The sequence below is a fragment of the Antechinus flavipes genome, chromosome 3 (genome assembly GCF_016432865.1).
Source record: "Antechinus flavipes isolate AdamAnt ecotype Samford, QLD, Australia chromosome 3, AdamAnt_v2, whole genome shotgun sequence".
NCBI classification, from domain to species: Eukaryota; Metazoa; Chordata; class Mammalia; order Dasyuromorphia; family Dasyuridae; genus Antechinus; species Antechinus flavipes.
This window is the reverse complement of record NC_067400.1, coordinates 427,410,951-427,426,755: the sequence shown is the minus strand read 5'-3', so window position 1 is coordinate 427,426,755 and position 15,805 is coordinate 427,410,951. Positions and strand designations below refer to the sequence as shown.

The 15,805-nt window shown below is 32.7% G+C and overlaps 1 protein-coding gene across 4 annotated transcripts in view; it reads left to right on the top strand.

Annotated features, from left to right (window-relative positions):
- The window catches only part of SCN2A (sodium voltage-gated channel alpha subunit 2), a 155,451-nt gene that overhangs the window by 58,296 nt on the left and 81,350 nt on the right, over nucleotides 1-15,805 (top strand). For 3 of the 4 annotated variants that reach the window (XM_051986242.1, XM_051986243.1, XM_051986244.1), the window contains 6 exons: nucleotides 213-276; nucleotides 3,057-3,198; nucleotides 3,329-3,535; nucleotides 4,873-5,163; nucleotides 11,623-11,970; nucleotides 15,508-15,640. In XM_051986242.1, coding sequence (XP_051842202.1) covers nucleotides 213-276; nucleotides 3,057-3,198; nucleotides 3,329-3,535; nucleotides 4,873-5,163; nucleotides 11,623-11,970; nucleotides 15,508-15,640 — 1,185 coding nt within the window. Of the gene's footprint in view, nucleotides 1-212; nucleotides 277-3,056; nucleotides 3,199-3,328; nucleotides 3,536-4,872; nucleotides 5,164-11,622; nucleotides 12,004-15,507; nucleotides 15,641-15,805 lie in introns of all 4 variants that reach the window. The other variant, XM_051986246.1, reaches the window with a different exon arrangement.

The following is a 15,805-nucleotide window of genomic DNA, read 5'->3' as shown; positions in this document are numbered from 1 at the left end:
AAAAGGGCCTTGAATTAATAGTTCCATCCTGTTTTTTTTTCTTGGCACAGTTGTTTTTAGGATTAGTTTTTGTTTAGCTTTAGCAACAAATATTTCTTTGTTATGATATGATTTGTTTTGACATTGATCTTCAAATTTGATTGATTGACTGGTGCAATATACTGATATACTTTTAGTTTTACAATTTTTATTTCTTCTTATTCCTTAAATAGGTCATTTTTACATTTTAGAAGGGCAAAATGATGCATTGCTTTGTGGTAACAGTTCTGATGCAGGGTAAGACATTCTTTCCTATTGTATCCCATGCTATGCCATCTGCCTAGAATAATCTCCCACTGCCTATCTCCCTGGCCATCATTTTCCCCTCACAAAATTCCTAGAATGAGTGGACAGAGTATGAATTTACATTTCCTTCAAACATTCATGCCCAACAATTACTAATCCTACTTGCTCATATCAAATCCATCAAATAAGTACAATGAAAAACAAAAAGAGAAAAAGTAAAACTAGTTATAAGAACTAGACTGTTTCTGTTTGGGGTCCATGTGCAAAGATCATCTAGTATTGTATCACATCATACTAGAATATAAGATTCTGGAAGATCCTGTGTGTGTCCTACCTATAATCTGTTCAGCACATAGCACATTATGATTTATTTATAATAGTAGCTCACTTTGATGGCATATACAATTTGCAAAACAATAGCCCTGTGAAGGAGTTTATTTAAAATTTTATTGGTCCCTTTTTACAGATAAGTAAACTAGTGCCCAGAATTTTAATGACTTGCCCACAGTCATACAACTATCTTCAAAAATAGGTCTTCTGATTCCAGGTCCAATGTTGGGTCATCTAGGTGGTGCAGTGATTAGAATGCTAGGCAAAGAGTCAGGAACACCTAAGTTTAAATTTGACTTTATTCACCTACTAGATGTTTGATCCTGGACAAACGCTTAACTACTGTCTGCCTCAGTTTCCTTATTGTAAAATGAGGAAATTAATAACACCTATCTCACAGGGTTTTTATAAGGACAAAATGAATTAATAATTTTAATGAGTTAATAAAATTAATAAAAGTTAATAAAGTTAGTAAAGCACTTAGCAGAGGGTCTGGCACATAGTGCTATATAAATGTTACTTATTGTTATTAATAATTTAAAAAAACGGGAGAGCAAGATGAGTTTTATGAGGTCAGTATTTCTATTCAATAAGATTCTACTTTTTTCAAAAATAATTCAATTCAATTCAATTCCATAAACAATTCAACAAACATATAAGAAATTGTACAAGGCTCTGAAGGATTCAAAAATGAATGAGCTAACATTCTTGCCCCCCAAAAACTCAAATGTCAAGTATAATAGTTTTATATTCTTTGCACAGAAACTCTAATGCTATAATACTTGCCAAGGGAGTGCAGGATCTAGATCCTTTGTTCACTAGAGTCAATTGTTAGTTTTTCTGTATGAGCATTTACACCCTTAAAAATGGCAAACATTACAAATCAAGGTTTGATTTATTGGTTTTTTGATGGTCTAGACTTCAGAAAATGATGGAGAAAATATTAATGCATTTTATATTTTGAAATGTGTCATGGGTATTATTGCTGCTATTGCTGTTTTTGATAGCCACTTGTCATACATTTACCAGCACACCACTACTTAGGCCAAAATTAATATTGCCAGAAAGATTTTAATTTGGCTTGTCCATTAAGATGAGGAAGAAAGAAGGAAAAAAGCATTTATTTAGAATCTACTATGTACTAGGCCTGTGTTAAGTGCTTCACTTAGGGAGGGAGGTAGATGCTATTATTATCCCATTTTCAGAGTAGAATGCAGGAAGAATCAATGAGAGTTTAATATTCTGAGTCTGAGGCATAAGGGTACCTCTCTTTCAGAGAAATAGAGATCCTACTACCAATAGATTCAAGAATGAGAAAATCATTTCCCTAAGAAAAGCTTTCATTTCCTTGACCTACCTAATACCCACTTTTCTACAGAGCTATTCCCAGAAGTCTAGAAAGAATGTTAGAGAAAAATAGCATTTCTTAATATTTTTCAATTTTGTTAAAAAGGATGTTTTTTTAATATCTTTCCACAGAGTGATCCGAAACTAAAGTTTTTGCTTTGATCTATTTCAGCAGATTTTATCTTTTATATGTGGTCACTAAGTAGGATGTGACCTTCTGACATTTTCTTCCAGAGGCAAATAAAGTCAAATGACATAGTACTAAGTATTTATTTCTCTATATTTAGATATCAGATCCCAGAAAAAAAAAGAGTATGCTAATCTGTTAATGAAAATGTCATCTTCACAAAGAAATATGTTAATGACGCATTAAAGAACATTGAGTATTGAAGTGACTAAGGATAAAAACTTGGCATCAGATTGTTTCATAGTTTTTTTTTTAAAGACTTTAGGAATTAATAAATCTAAAACTATTTTAAATATAGAATAAAGTGAAGTAAACAGAAAAGGTCCTTGTGTTTAATATAGCCCTTAGATAAAACAGTGAAGAGAGCATTGGGCTGGAGTTAAAATAGACCTGGATTAAAATCTTACCTCAGAGATTATTAATTGTGTGACTCTGGACAAGTGATTTAACTTCTGCTCTGCCTCAGTTTCCAAATGTAAAATGGGAATAATAACAGCACCTCTCAACATTATTATAGATATCAAATAGGATAATATATTTAAAGCATTTAGCACAATGCTTTTCACAGAATAAATGCTTCATAAATGCTTGTTCCTCCTCTTTCCCTTCTATAAATTTATCATATAAAATAGCAATTGAAAAATCTGCATCCAGAAAAAGAACTAAGGAAACTGAATGTAAATCAACACATTCTGGGTTCACTTCTTTTTTCTATTTTTTTTTTTCATTTTCTCCATGATTTTTCCTCTTTGATTTTTTCTTTCCCAGCATGATTCATAAAGTAATGTGTGTTAAAAATAAAAAAGAGTGGAAAAAAAAAGAAAAATAAAGAAGAAAAATCTACAAACATATAAAAAATAACAAAGAGATATACAAAAATAATTTCTTTCCTGGCTTCTAATTTCAGTCAATGTCCAGAAGGATACATATGTGTGAAAGCTGGCAGAAACCCCAACTATGGCTACACAAGCTTTGACACATTCAGTTGGGCTTTCCTGTCCCTGTTTCGCCTGATGACTCAAGACTTCTGGGAAAATCTTTATCAACTGGTGAGATCTGAGTTAAATCAATAATTTTCAATGATTAAAAAATGTAGTAATGGGATCAAATTGATAGTAATGCTTTACTTAGAAGACAAATGAATACTAAACTATCTTTCTCCATTTTTTTAAATCTCAGACACTTCGTGCAGCTGGCAAGACATATATGATATTTTTTGTCCTGGTAATTTTCTTGGGTTCTTTCTATCTTATAAATTTGATCCTTGCTGTGGTTGCCATGGCCTATGAAGAACAAAATCAGGCCACTTTGGAAGAGGCAGAGCAGAAGGAGGCTGAATTTCAGCAGATGTTGGAACAACTTAAGAAGCAACAAGAAGAAGCTCAGGTATTGTCAGGTGGTGAATCAAACTGCAGTTTCTTTCTTTGCAGCATTCTCAGAATTCTGATAGCACAGGAAACTAGAAATTTTGAAGACCTATTCATTACTTATGGCTATTTATTTTCCTCAGTTAAGAGTGAATGACAAGGTGTGGCAAATAACATGGAATAAAGCTGGCATAAACATGTAAATTACATCATTCTCATTAATGACATCTTTCTTCTTTTTCTGTTAACTCCATGCATGTGGACACAAAAAGCTTTCACAATGAGGAAAGGATATGATTCATCATTATTTTGGGGGGCAATTTCTTGGAAATAGTTTTCTCTAAGATACTAATTTAGTCAACTATTTATGCCATTTTTTTGCTGTTGGGTACTTTGATGGTTTTTAACATTGAGTATTTTAAAATGCATAATGAAAGAACCAATGAAAAATGCTTGTTCTGTAATGATGGTGATTAACAGTTTGTAGCTGTAGCTTTTCAAATACTGTACAATCATTAATTAGCTAAGCCACATAAATTCCTACAATCTAGATTGCCTTAATATATATGATCTGTAGTTTGTCTTTGTTGTTATCCTATACTAGAAACCCTCAATTTATCCATTCATACTGAAAAGCATTTACTCAGTAGAATAAAAATATTTTTGTCAGAATTAAATAACAATAATTTATGCTAAACTAAAAGTAGTCTGTTTTTAAATGAATGGCAAAAAGAAGGTAAGCATTCACTAGGTTCATAATTACAGGGCACAGAGAGGTTGATTTCTGATGTTGTTTACCTTTTATGACATGTACTTAAATTCTAGCAAAGATTGAACTTAGCGTCGTGATAATTGAAGTCTCTTGGCTACATCAAAAATCATTTTAAAGTATTATATGACTAGTTTCTACTCAAGTTTCTTTTCAAGATCATATGTAAGCTTCTGTAAAATACTTTGACTTACTAGACCTAAAGCACTATTGTATAAATTATTTCACTTAATTCTTTTGCTACCTCATCAGTTATATAATATAAATACTAAAATATTATTAAAATTATACACTATTAATATTCCTTAATCTCCATTTCACAGACGAGGAAATTGAGGGTCATAGTGGTAAAAACCTTTCTCATTGACATTCAACTAGTAAGATATAGTCAAGAGAATCAAATTTTGTGTCTTCTGGCTCGTATGTCCAATATTTTCATCATATTGCTTCTCCATATTTAGTTGTCAGTATTACTACTGTTTTTTGTTTCATTAATAGATCAAGCTAATGATGCTAATAATAAAGAAAACAGGAATGGGGATTTTTTAAAAGCATATTTACATATCACATACTTTATCCCCTACTAGGCAGCAGCAGCAGCAGCATCTGCAGAATCTAGAGAATTCAGTGGAACTGGTGGGGGAGGAGGCTTCTCAGAGAGCTCTTCAGAAGCATCAAAGCTGAGCTCAAAAAGTGCAAAGGAAAGGAGGAACAGGAGAAAGAAAAGGAAACAGAAAGAACAGTCTGGAGAAGAAGAGAAGCAAGAAGAAGAATTTCACAAATCTGAATCTGAAGATAGTATCAGAAGGAAAGGTTTTCGTTTTTCCATTGAAGGAAATCGCTTGACCTATGAAAAGAGATTCTCTTCTCCCCACCAGGTACAAATTTTTGATTAATTGTATGTTAGTGCTAGAAGGATGGTTTTCTTGGAGGGTTTTGTTGTTTGTTTTTAAATATTTAGACCCTATCTTGGCCATGAAGAAAGTACAGGGACGACTCACAGACTTAGTAATATTCCAATTAGCACAAGAACTTTGACCTGCTTTATTTTCTTATTTGGTCCAGTTTTTCCCTCCTTAAGCAGCTTGATTCCTTCTTCATCCCTTTTCTCTTATCCCAATTCATGGGGTCCACTATGTGAATGTTAAATTTAGTATGCATGATTGATCAGTTAAGCCCACTATCTATCAGAACTCTTCGGCTCCAGAAATCCATCTTCATCTACCTACCTGGTAGCAGCAATTATAGTCATGGGCCACTGCACATAGCAAGACATTTCAGTATTTTAGTAGGCTGCCTCATAGATACATAGCATGATGCTGCCAGATTGATAATCATCAGAGATATTTGTTGTCATCAACTTGAAGAACATGTGAACTGTGTGTTTAAAGAGTAAACTTAATAAGAAATGTTAGTTTATACAATATTTTTAAACCACAGGTTTTACCAGGTTTATATTTTTGAAGTTACTATATCTATATTAATAGTATCCATATGGGAAATGTGGTTCAGATTCATTGTCTACTGTGCCAGTGTCTCTGCTATGCTATGGATTGTTGAGTGGCAAAATTCCTGCTGCTCAACAGTGTTAACTTGCACTGAAGGAAGCTAGCAACTAAAATCTGCTATTTTCCCCTAACAGTAATAATGCACCTACTATGTGCTAGTTACCAAGCTAAATACTTGAAATTATCATCTCATTTGATCCCATTAAGAGCCCTGGGAGAGAGATGCTATTATTATTCCTATTTTGCAGATGAGGTCATTGAGGCAGACAAAGTTGAAATGATAGACCCTAAGTATCTGAGGTTACATTTGAACTCATAAAGTTTTCCTGACTTTAGGCCCAATATTCTTTCCAATGTACCATTTAGCTGTATAATGTAGAATATCAATCATCAAGGAGTTATTAAGAGTGCTAAGGACTTATTAATAGGTTAATAGTATTTATATCTGAAAAGGACATTAGGTTCTCTGCTATTTGTACCATCAAAAACAAACAATTCCTTACACCTGCCATTGTTTTAGTGGGAGGTAGGGAGATGAGAAATGATGTAACCAAAATTCTATGCAAATGAAATTCTAAAGAGAATTATATTTAAGGAAACTTAGAACTTTAGGCAAAGAGTAACATTTCCGCTAGCTGCATCACACACTGGGAATGTCATTTAACTGAATTCTGGCCCAGGCAACTCCTTCCAATCTACCTTCTGAATCATAAGGGTTTTGTAGTCTTCATTGGCAAGAGTTCACATAAAAAGAGTTCCCAATACTAATGAATAATTCCTTGGATGGGAATTTGAAAAGGAATTTCTATTCATAGAAATCCAGAGAATGTCTTTAAAAAATTATGAAGACTTTTTTATTTAGATTTCATCTAAAACATTTAAGTCTAAAGTCCTAACACTCCCTAGCATAACTTCTTTACTTTCTCTTATGCTCAATCTCATCTAACTTTGAGCATAGTAGATATATATATATTCTTTGCAAATTAATGAGTTTCCTATAGAAACTGCATAAAATATAAGATAAAATAATATTAGAGAATTAGAATTAGAGAAAAAGCTTTACAATAAAAATATTGTTTAAACTGCCTATATTTTCTTATTATTAATTATCCTATTTTGCTATCATTATTGATATTCATAGATCATAAATATTGGTAATAATATTGGTAATTATTTAAGTTGTAAAAATATGAAACAGTTTCAGCCTTTTATACAATTCTTTAAGAATAAAGATGCCTTACAAAAGTCAAACTTCCATCTTGACTAAGATTCTCAGACACAAGAACTTCTGTGCATTGGTCATTAGCTTCTTCCAACCCTTAGAAGCCTGTTTGGTAGAACTTCACATGAGCAGATTCCATCCCCCTGCTGCACCTTCTCTAATCCCCTTAAGAGGCAACATGGGATAGTACAAGATATGTTAGTTTGAATCTGAACTGGTTTGAGGAACCTAGTTTGTATTCTGACTTTGCCACTCACTATATGTCTCTGAACATGGGCAAGTTATTTAACTTCTGTAAGTCAGTTTCCTCATTTGTAATATGAAAGAGTTAGACCAGATGATCACTAAGGCCTCTTCTAGTTTTAAAATTATGATCTTAATATCAGTGATCTTCCCTTCAAATTTCCACAAGACATAAGAAAAGATATTATTTTAGTTAGTATTTCTATGAGTCATAGTTGTAATTATTCAATATCCTAAATAAAATACTTATTCATTTTTGTATAATTTCTGCTGCATTCTATTTATTAATAAGGGAATTATCATTGTCATTTTAATTATTATGGTAAAACTTGTGTTGTGATAATAATGTCCTCAATAGAAGGCCACAGACACACACAAAAAAAAACTGTAGATTAATTATGTGAAGATGTTTCTGGTAACCACTTTTTTAAAAGCACTTTATCTGAGCCTTGACAAGAATTGAGTTCATAAAAAATAATTCTCTCTTATCTTTTTACCAGCATGCCAAGTTTTTGCCAACTCTTTTCATACTAATCAGTATCCTGAAAATGCTCCCTCTGACAGCACTACCCAAAGAGAATCAATGTTCATGGACCACATCTTCAGTTTTCTTTTTTTTTTTTTTTTGAAATTGATAGGATAAAACAGGCACTTCCATAACATAGTAAAAATTGAAAAAAGATGATTGTTCATGAAACTACCCATCCACTACATACAACTTGCTATTCTTTTTAAATATGCAACAAAATTACCATATAAATTTCTTTTTTTCTTTTTTCTTTCTTCCCATCACCTCTCCCCCTTTCCTATTTTCATTAAAATCTTTACTCTTCTTGGTTCTTGAATAATTTTTAATCATTTAAAGAGACAACAAATGGCATTCCAAACAATTCTCTTTTTTATTTCTTTAGTTGTAGTCTATCCTCAGTAATATAGTTCCTTTTTTTCTTAATCAAATTTTATTTTTTAAAGTAACAAATATTTATTGTCTCTTTCTCCCTTTGTCTCTTTCTCCTTTTCCTCAAAACAGCAACATCAACAAAAGAAATATAAAGTGCTTTAAACAAGTATATGTAGTCAAGCTAAACAAATGTTCATATTGGTCATATTCAAACATGATTTCTTTTTTTTAATATGATAAAAACTGAAAACAAAAATGTTTAGCATTTCTATAATTTTTTAAAAGAGTTTGTCTTTTAGACAGTCTCAAGCCTTTGCTTCCTAGGACTTAATTTCATATTCTCTGCCATTTTTTGTGGTCTCTCCAAAAGTCATAGAATTTCCATTGTACAATCAATTTGTTACCTTAACTATGGTTATGGTTAACCTAAGAGAAGACGATTTAATGACAGAAAAAAAGAAGGGGGCAAAACTGGCAATATTTTTGACAATTGTGGAAAGGAGTTTAGGTTAAATAACTACAGTCTAGTTGACAATAATGTTATATCTTCTAAGGCAGAGGTCAGCAAACTCCCTCTTGCCTGTTTTACATGTGTGACTCATGAACTAAGAATGTTTTTTTAATTTTTAAATAAAGTTTTACCATTTCTTAAAACATTAGTTTTAATTTTGGGGCCATATAAAAACAAACAGTGGGCCAGACTTAGTAATTATCTCATTTGACCATTGTTCTCAAGGTGTAAAATATTTACTGAAAGCTAACTGAAGTATGGTGGATTTTTTTTTTAATAACTTAGTCAATTGAGCAAAGTTACTTTATTTTGAAATATTCTCAGATGTTTTGCAGTTTATCTTCTTAGGTTTTAATTTCCCATACATAAATAGATTTCTGTTCTTTAGAATTTTGCTTGATTTAACTATTTCCCCCCTTATTTTCTATTTGGGCATAGCATGGAAATGACATTTATGCCAGAAAAAAAATGATGATATTAGGTGAGGAATAAGCTCAGAGAATGATGAATGCTATACAGATTCAATTTACATGCAAGCATTATATGCGCATTATTTCCTTTCGGAGCCAATATTTCACCTATGAATTTTAAATGATTGTACAAAGTGTTTTATTACTTTCTAATCTTTTCATCATTTCTTTATTTCTTTTCTTTTCTTTTCTTTTTTTTTTTTTTGCTGAGGCAATTGAGGTTTAGTGACTTGCTCAGGGTCACACACAGCTAGGAAGTGTTAAGTGACTGAGGTCAAATTTGAACTCAGGTCCTCCTGACTTCAGGGCTGGTGCTCTATCCACTGTGCCACCCAGCTACCTCTCTTTTCATCATTTTTAGTTAATATAGTACTTAAATATTCACTCATTTAGTCAAAATATTTGTTCTTGTCATGAATATTTTCTAAGTTCTCTTAATTCCTAAATACTTCCTTGATGCTATTCCATGATTTCTGGCTTCTGAGATAGCAAAAATTAGATAATTTCTTACCTATTGTAATCCCTCAAACAGCCTACCTTATTAGATATAATTAAAAATCTAGCATTTTTAGAAATTTTTAGAAAGCTAGTCATAAAGGAATATAGGTTTATTTTCTGAAAATCACTTTTATATATATATGTATATATACATATATGTATACATATATATAAACAGTAAATAAAAATCCTGTGTAACAAAACAAAATATACTTTGTAATAACTATGAAATAGACATTTGCATATTATGTAAAGACTTCAAAACAACAGATATATCAAATTATCTTGAAAATTTTAAAATTGTCAGATAAATCTAAAAACACTTTGCCAAGTTAAATTGAAAGCTAGAATCATACCTATTTAAAACATAGGTATTCAATATATACATTATTGTACTTAGCTTAGATGATTTAGGATCATAATATCAAATTTGGGCTAGTGACTATTATTAAAAAACCATACTAGCAATAGATTTAAAATTGATTTATCATAACCGCTGTCTATCCATAAAGAAGTAATTTTAAAAGTACTTGTAATTATAACAAAAGAAGTGAATAAACTTTTTATGAAAATGCTAACATTTCCATAATTTGTGACCAGATCATTGGATAAACTGGGTCATCCACTTATAGTAAATAAAACACTCTTTAATTTTCTGAGACATAGAAGAGAGAGATCAGGGAGTGAATCAATCAGTTCTTTTTAGCTTGATTTGTTTTATTTATTCATGAAGACTGCAATAAAATATTTAGAAGGAAGTAGAGAAGCACTTCCATGTACTATAATTAAATAGATCTGGAGGCAAGATTGATTTTATTTTTCTCAGTGCTAAAATCAACATTTTCAGTTGTGGTCAGTGGTGATATTTTACTATGTTTATTTTTATTCTTCAAGAATCTAAATGTAGGTAAGTACTATATATCTTTGCTTTCTTTTCTATCTGTGATTAGCTTCTAGAATAAGAGTCATCAAAATCTTTAGTCCTGAGTTATGCCACCAAGGATATGATGGCTGAAGTTTAATTAAAGGAGCAGAAAAAGAAAGGAGGAAAAAATGAAGGAAGAAAGGAAGTAGGGAGGGAGGGATGGAGAGGAAGGGATGGATGGAAGGAGGGAGGGAGGAAGAGAGGAAGGAAGGAAGGAATGAAGGAAGGAAGAAAGGAAGGAAGGAAGAAGGAAGGAAGGAAAGAAGAAAGGAAGAAGGAAGGAAGGAAGGAAAGAAGGAAGGAAGGAAGGAAGGAAGAAAGGAAGGAAGAAAGGAAGGAAGGAAGGAAAGAAGGAAGGAAGGAAGGAAGGAATGAAGGGGAAAAAGAGGGAGAGAGAGAAAGAAGGAGTGAGAGAAAGTGAGAGGAAGGGAGAGAGGGAGGGAGGGAGAAAGGAAGAAAGGGATAGAAGAGAGGGAGGGAGGGAGGAGGAATAGAAAAAGAAAGGGAGGGAGGAAAGAAGGAAAAGAGGAAGAAAGGGAGGAAAGGAGAGGGAGGGAGAAAAAGGAGGATCAGGAAGGAAGGAGGAAAAAAGGAAGGAAGGAAAATAAGGAGTGAGGGAGGGAGGATTAGAAGAAGAAAGGGAAAGGAGGAAGAAGGGAGAGAGGAAGAAAGCGAGGAAGGGCGAAAGGGAGGAAGGAGGGAGAAGAGGGGGAAAAGGAAGGAGGAAGGAAGGGAGGGAGGAAAGAAGGAAAGAAGGGAAATAAAGAAGGAGGAAGTAAGAGGGAAATGGAGCAACAAAAAGAGAAGAGAAACAAGAAAAAAAGAAAGAGGAAAGGAAAGAAGGAAAAGAAAAAAAAAATGGAAGAAATCAGAGATCTTTATGGAAAGTCTCAAGAGTACTTTCAATAACCACTTCAGATATAATAGTTTGGTGCCCATACCATAGGTTGCTTGCTCCTGTGATAGAATAATTTTTCTATTCGTAAAATATGAAGCGCAATTTTGTGTGTGTTTGCGTGTACATAAGTCTCTTCCCCTCTTCTCTTTTGCTTTTAATAGTCTCTGTTGAGCATCCGCGGCTCTCTTTTTTCTCCAAGACGCAACAGCCGAACGAGCATCTTCAGCTTCAGGGGTAGAGCGAAAGATATTGGTTCTGAAAATGACTTTGCCGATGATGAACACAGCACTTTTGAAGACAATGACAGTAGAAGAGATTCGCTGTTTGTTCCACACAGACACGGAGAACGGCGCCACAGTAACGTCAGTCAGGCTAGCCGGTCATCTCGGGTGCTGCCCATATTGCCAGTGAATGGAAAAATGCACAGCTCAGTGGATTGCAATGGCGTTGTTTCGCTGGTTGGTGGACCGTCAGCCCTGACGTCACCAACGGGGCAACTGCTGCCAGAGGTGATGATAATTAAAATTGTTACTCATAACAATGTAACGAAGCTGGGGCTAACTAGTTCAGACGTGAGTGGGTTTTCCCTCTTTCTCTAGCAAGACGTATAGAAGAGAATCCTAAATGTTTAGAATTGGACTAATCAAGCTTAGAAAGTTGCTTTTGAATTCATTGCTATATCTGTTTCTAATTTAAAAAACCCTTCAGTATATAGATTGTATGGGTGCTGTCATGCCTGTTTTGTAGATAAAGAAAGAGAGCCTTGGAGTGGTAACATGTGTACTTAGTGCAGGGTCACAAAGCGGGGAGGGGCCAGACGCCGGAATTGACGGAATTGACCTCTCTGACGCCAAGATGACGCCTCGCTGACGCTCTCTTTCCATGATACCGCTTTATTCGCTCCTCTTGGTTAGCAAAGGAAACCATAGCAGTGTAAATTTTGATTAGCGTAAATTAATTGATTTAAAGCCAGAAAAAATCAGAGCTTACAAAATAATTAGCTAGGTTAGCAAGCTGATTATAACTAATAATTAAATTTGTAACTTCCATGTACTAGAATGTTATTACTTAAGTACTATACTGAACTATGATCTACTATTATTTATAAATAAGGAATTATTTTGCGCACATATAGGCCACTTCAACTCTGCATGGAGTTGTCTTTCATTTTGGAATTAAGTGATTAATAGGTATAATGGCACTTTTTAAAAAATTGCTACCACACTTTGTGGAGGAAGGTAATTGAAGAGTCTGTGTAGAGTAATGGAGAGAGCACTAGCCTTGGAATCAGGAAGATTTGAGTTCTTTATTAGCTGAATGGCTCTGGGAAGGTTATTGAGCTCTCTATGCCTCTGTTTCTCTATCAGTAAAATTAGGGGATTAAATGGTTCCCAGACCCCTTCCAAGTCCAGATCTATGACCCCAGAATTCAGTTTTTCAAGCAGTTATTAAGCATCAGCAATTATAAAGCCCTGCTTCAGTTCTGGAAAAACAAATTCATTCAACAAGCATTTATCAAGATTTTGCTTCATAGAAAGCAAAGAAACAGTACCTGCCCTCAAACAGTTTATATTCTGATGAGTCATCTAATTAATTGAATTTTTTGCAATTCCAGAATTATAATGTATTTCATGCATTTTTTAACTTATCCCAATTTATACTGCTGCAAAAAGCTGCTAAAACAGAATTAAAATCATAAAGCCAATTTTAAATTATCTCTTATATGAAGGAATACCTAATCAAGGATAATAAAAATTAGTAAATCTTTTTTCTTTAGATTTTCTTTCAAATTTCAAATTTCCTGAAAAATACAATTAAAAGTTGAAAAAATAAGTACTGGAAAAATCCAGAACTGATGAAGATGAATATAAGGCATCTGTTTGGCCCTTTTCTACATAGCCATTTTGAATTTCTTTAGCCTATTGCAGTGAATGAAAGGAAAATTATTGGGAAAGCAAACGATCTTGATTGAAGACTAAAAATCATTTACATTCATGAAATGAGGGTGTTGACTAAGCTATGAGTTGAGGAATCAGCAAAAATTACTCACAAATCTATTATTTCTTCATATACAATTTAAGACAAAACATTTAAAAGAAATGTAAGGCAGATTGGGGGCAGTTTTGAGGTGGTATTCGAAACTAGTCCCTATCTCTTATGGTCCTATTCCCTTCTCCAACTTTTGATGTCCACTGACTCAGATTGGAAATGAGGCTTAAAAGGTTATAATGCTGGAAGAAAAATTGGATGCCAGCATGACGTTTAAAAAAAAAAAAAGAAGAAGAGGGAGAAACAAAACAAAGAAAGGTATTGGAGGGCTTTGGGAGACATAAGAAAGGAAAGAAGAATTGAAAGACTAAGAGTGAGATAAGAAAATAGGTCCCCAGAGTATATGATAACACAGAAAAGAATTTAATTTGTACATATTATATAGTTTGTTTAGAGATGAACTTCATATTGAGAATTATAAAGCAGCAGAATATATTATGGAAGTTTTAGAATTCATATATATATTTATGTGAATATATATATGAAAACATTCTCACTTGGTATAGGTAAACATTGCCAAAGAAATCTCTGATCTAAAATTTGCACTTATTACCATCATGTAGAAAAATGTTAATGAAAATAATATTGTCTTTTTACCCAATGAGGAAAAAATTAATAGATTATCTTTATTCAGGATGAGCAGTAGACCTAGATTTGGATCTTTCTTTTTTTGTGGGAGGGTCTTTTTCTAAGTCCTATTCACTTGATCCTTCAAAATAGATGTGTTGTCTATCTGGAGAATTTAATTTTGGTATAGAATATTGCCTTCATTTTTATTAAACAATATAAGCACCAAATTCATGTATGTCAAAATACATTATATAGAGAGTCAAAGCAAAAGAAGTCAACTATATATACTTATATGTCAAATATATGTCTCTATTGATATGTCTTTATTTTGAATATAATTTAGAATTTTAAAAGGGAAAGCATATTTTAGTTATCACTTCATTGTTGGGCAAACTTTAGGTCAACTATAGAATTTAGTTTAGTAATACTTAGAAATGTTATCAAATTAATGATTATATTCATTTTTTCTTTTAAACATATTTTTATTTGTTAAAAATTTCCCAATTACATATATAAAAAATAACATTCTTTAAAAAAATTTTTTTGACATCTAAATTCTTTTCTCCTTTCCATCTTCTTTCTTCTTAGGAAGACAAGTGACTTAATATTCATAATAATGTGAAATCATGCAAAACATATTTCCATCTAGACTTTAAAAAACAAGAAAAACAAGATATTAAAGTATGCTTCAATATGCATTCAGAATTCTTTAATGGCTCTATTAGTAAAAGAAAATAGTTTTTTCTATGGGAATATTAATGGAAAACAATAAGTCAGCTTTATAAATCCCTTTTATAGTTTATACTGAATCAGAAAAAAAGTCCTGTTTCCTATAAATATCTGTTAATTTGATACAAGACAATAAACTAAAAAGTAACAGTAAATTACCATATATATACATCACAGTGGAGCTGAAAGAAACCTCAAAAAGTCTTCTCACCTAGTCTTAGCCATTCCCCCTATATTGACTGGCTTTCTATATTGACTGAAGTATATTTACCTCATAGATCCTCATGAAAAACAAACTAAAAAGAAATAACTAAGAAAAAACAAACTATTACATTTTAAATTGGATTGTCATTAGAAGCATTTTTATCTCTGTTAGTTCTGGAATTACTAGGCCAGTGCTTAATCTCTTCCCTTTTCATGTCTTCAGTGAGGACTAGCTGGGAACACCCTGAGAGATGAAAATCTGCTATATTTTTCTAAAGACTTTCCCAAAATGACATTGATTAGCCCTCTAGTAGTCCTTGATTTAACATCCTGTATTAAAAATTCAAAATACCTTCCAAAAAGCTAGACTTAATGAAGTGTTGTGCTTTGAAAGAGTATAACATGCATCTGTAATATGAACTGATGTATTAGGATTTGATTAATTTTCCTGTGCTTGAGGATGATGGCTCCTTGATTTGGAATGTTCTTTTCAGGGTACCACTACAGAAACAGAAATAAGAAAGAGACGATCTAGTTCTTATCATGTGTCCATAGATTTGCTAGAAGACCCTTCTGGAAGGCAAAGAGCAATGAGTATAGCCAGTATACTGACCAACACGATGGAAGGTAAGTAGCCAGTTTCATATCATAATTGCTGACAAAAATGCCCCATCCAACTGCTTTTATGCCTTCCCAGAAAAAATATTTCCAAACTTGTTACTTCACATAATGCTTTGCCTCTTTCACCATTAGTATGTGCTCTCTGGAAAAGATTTCCCATTTTAGCTTCCA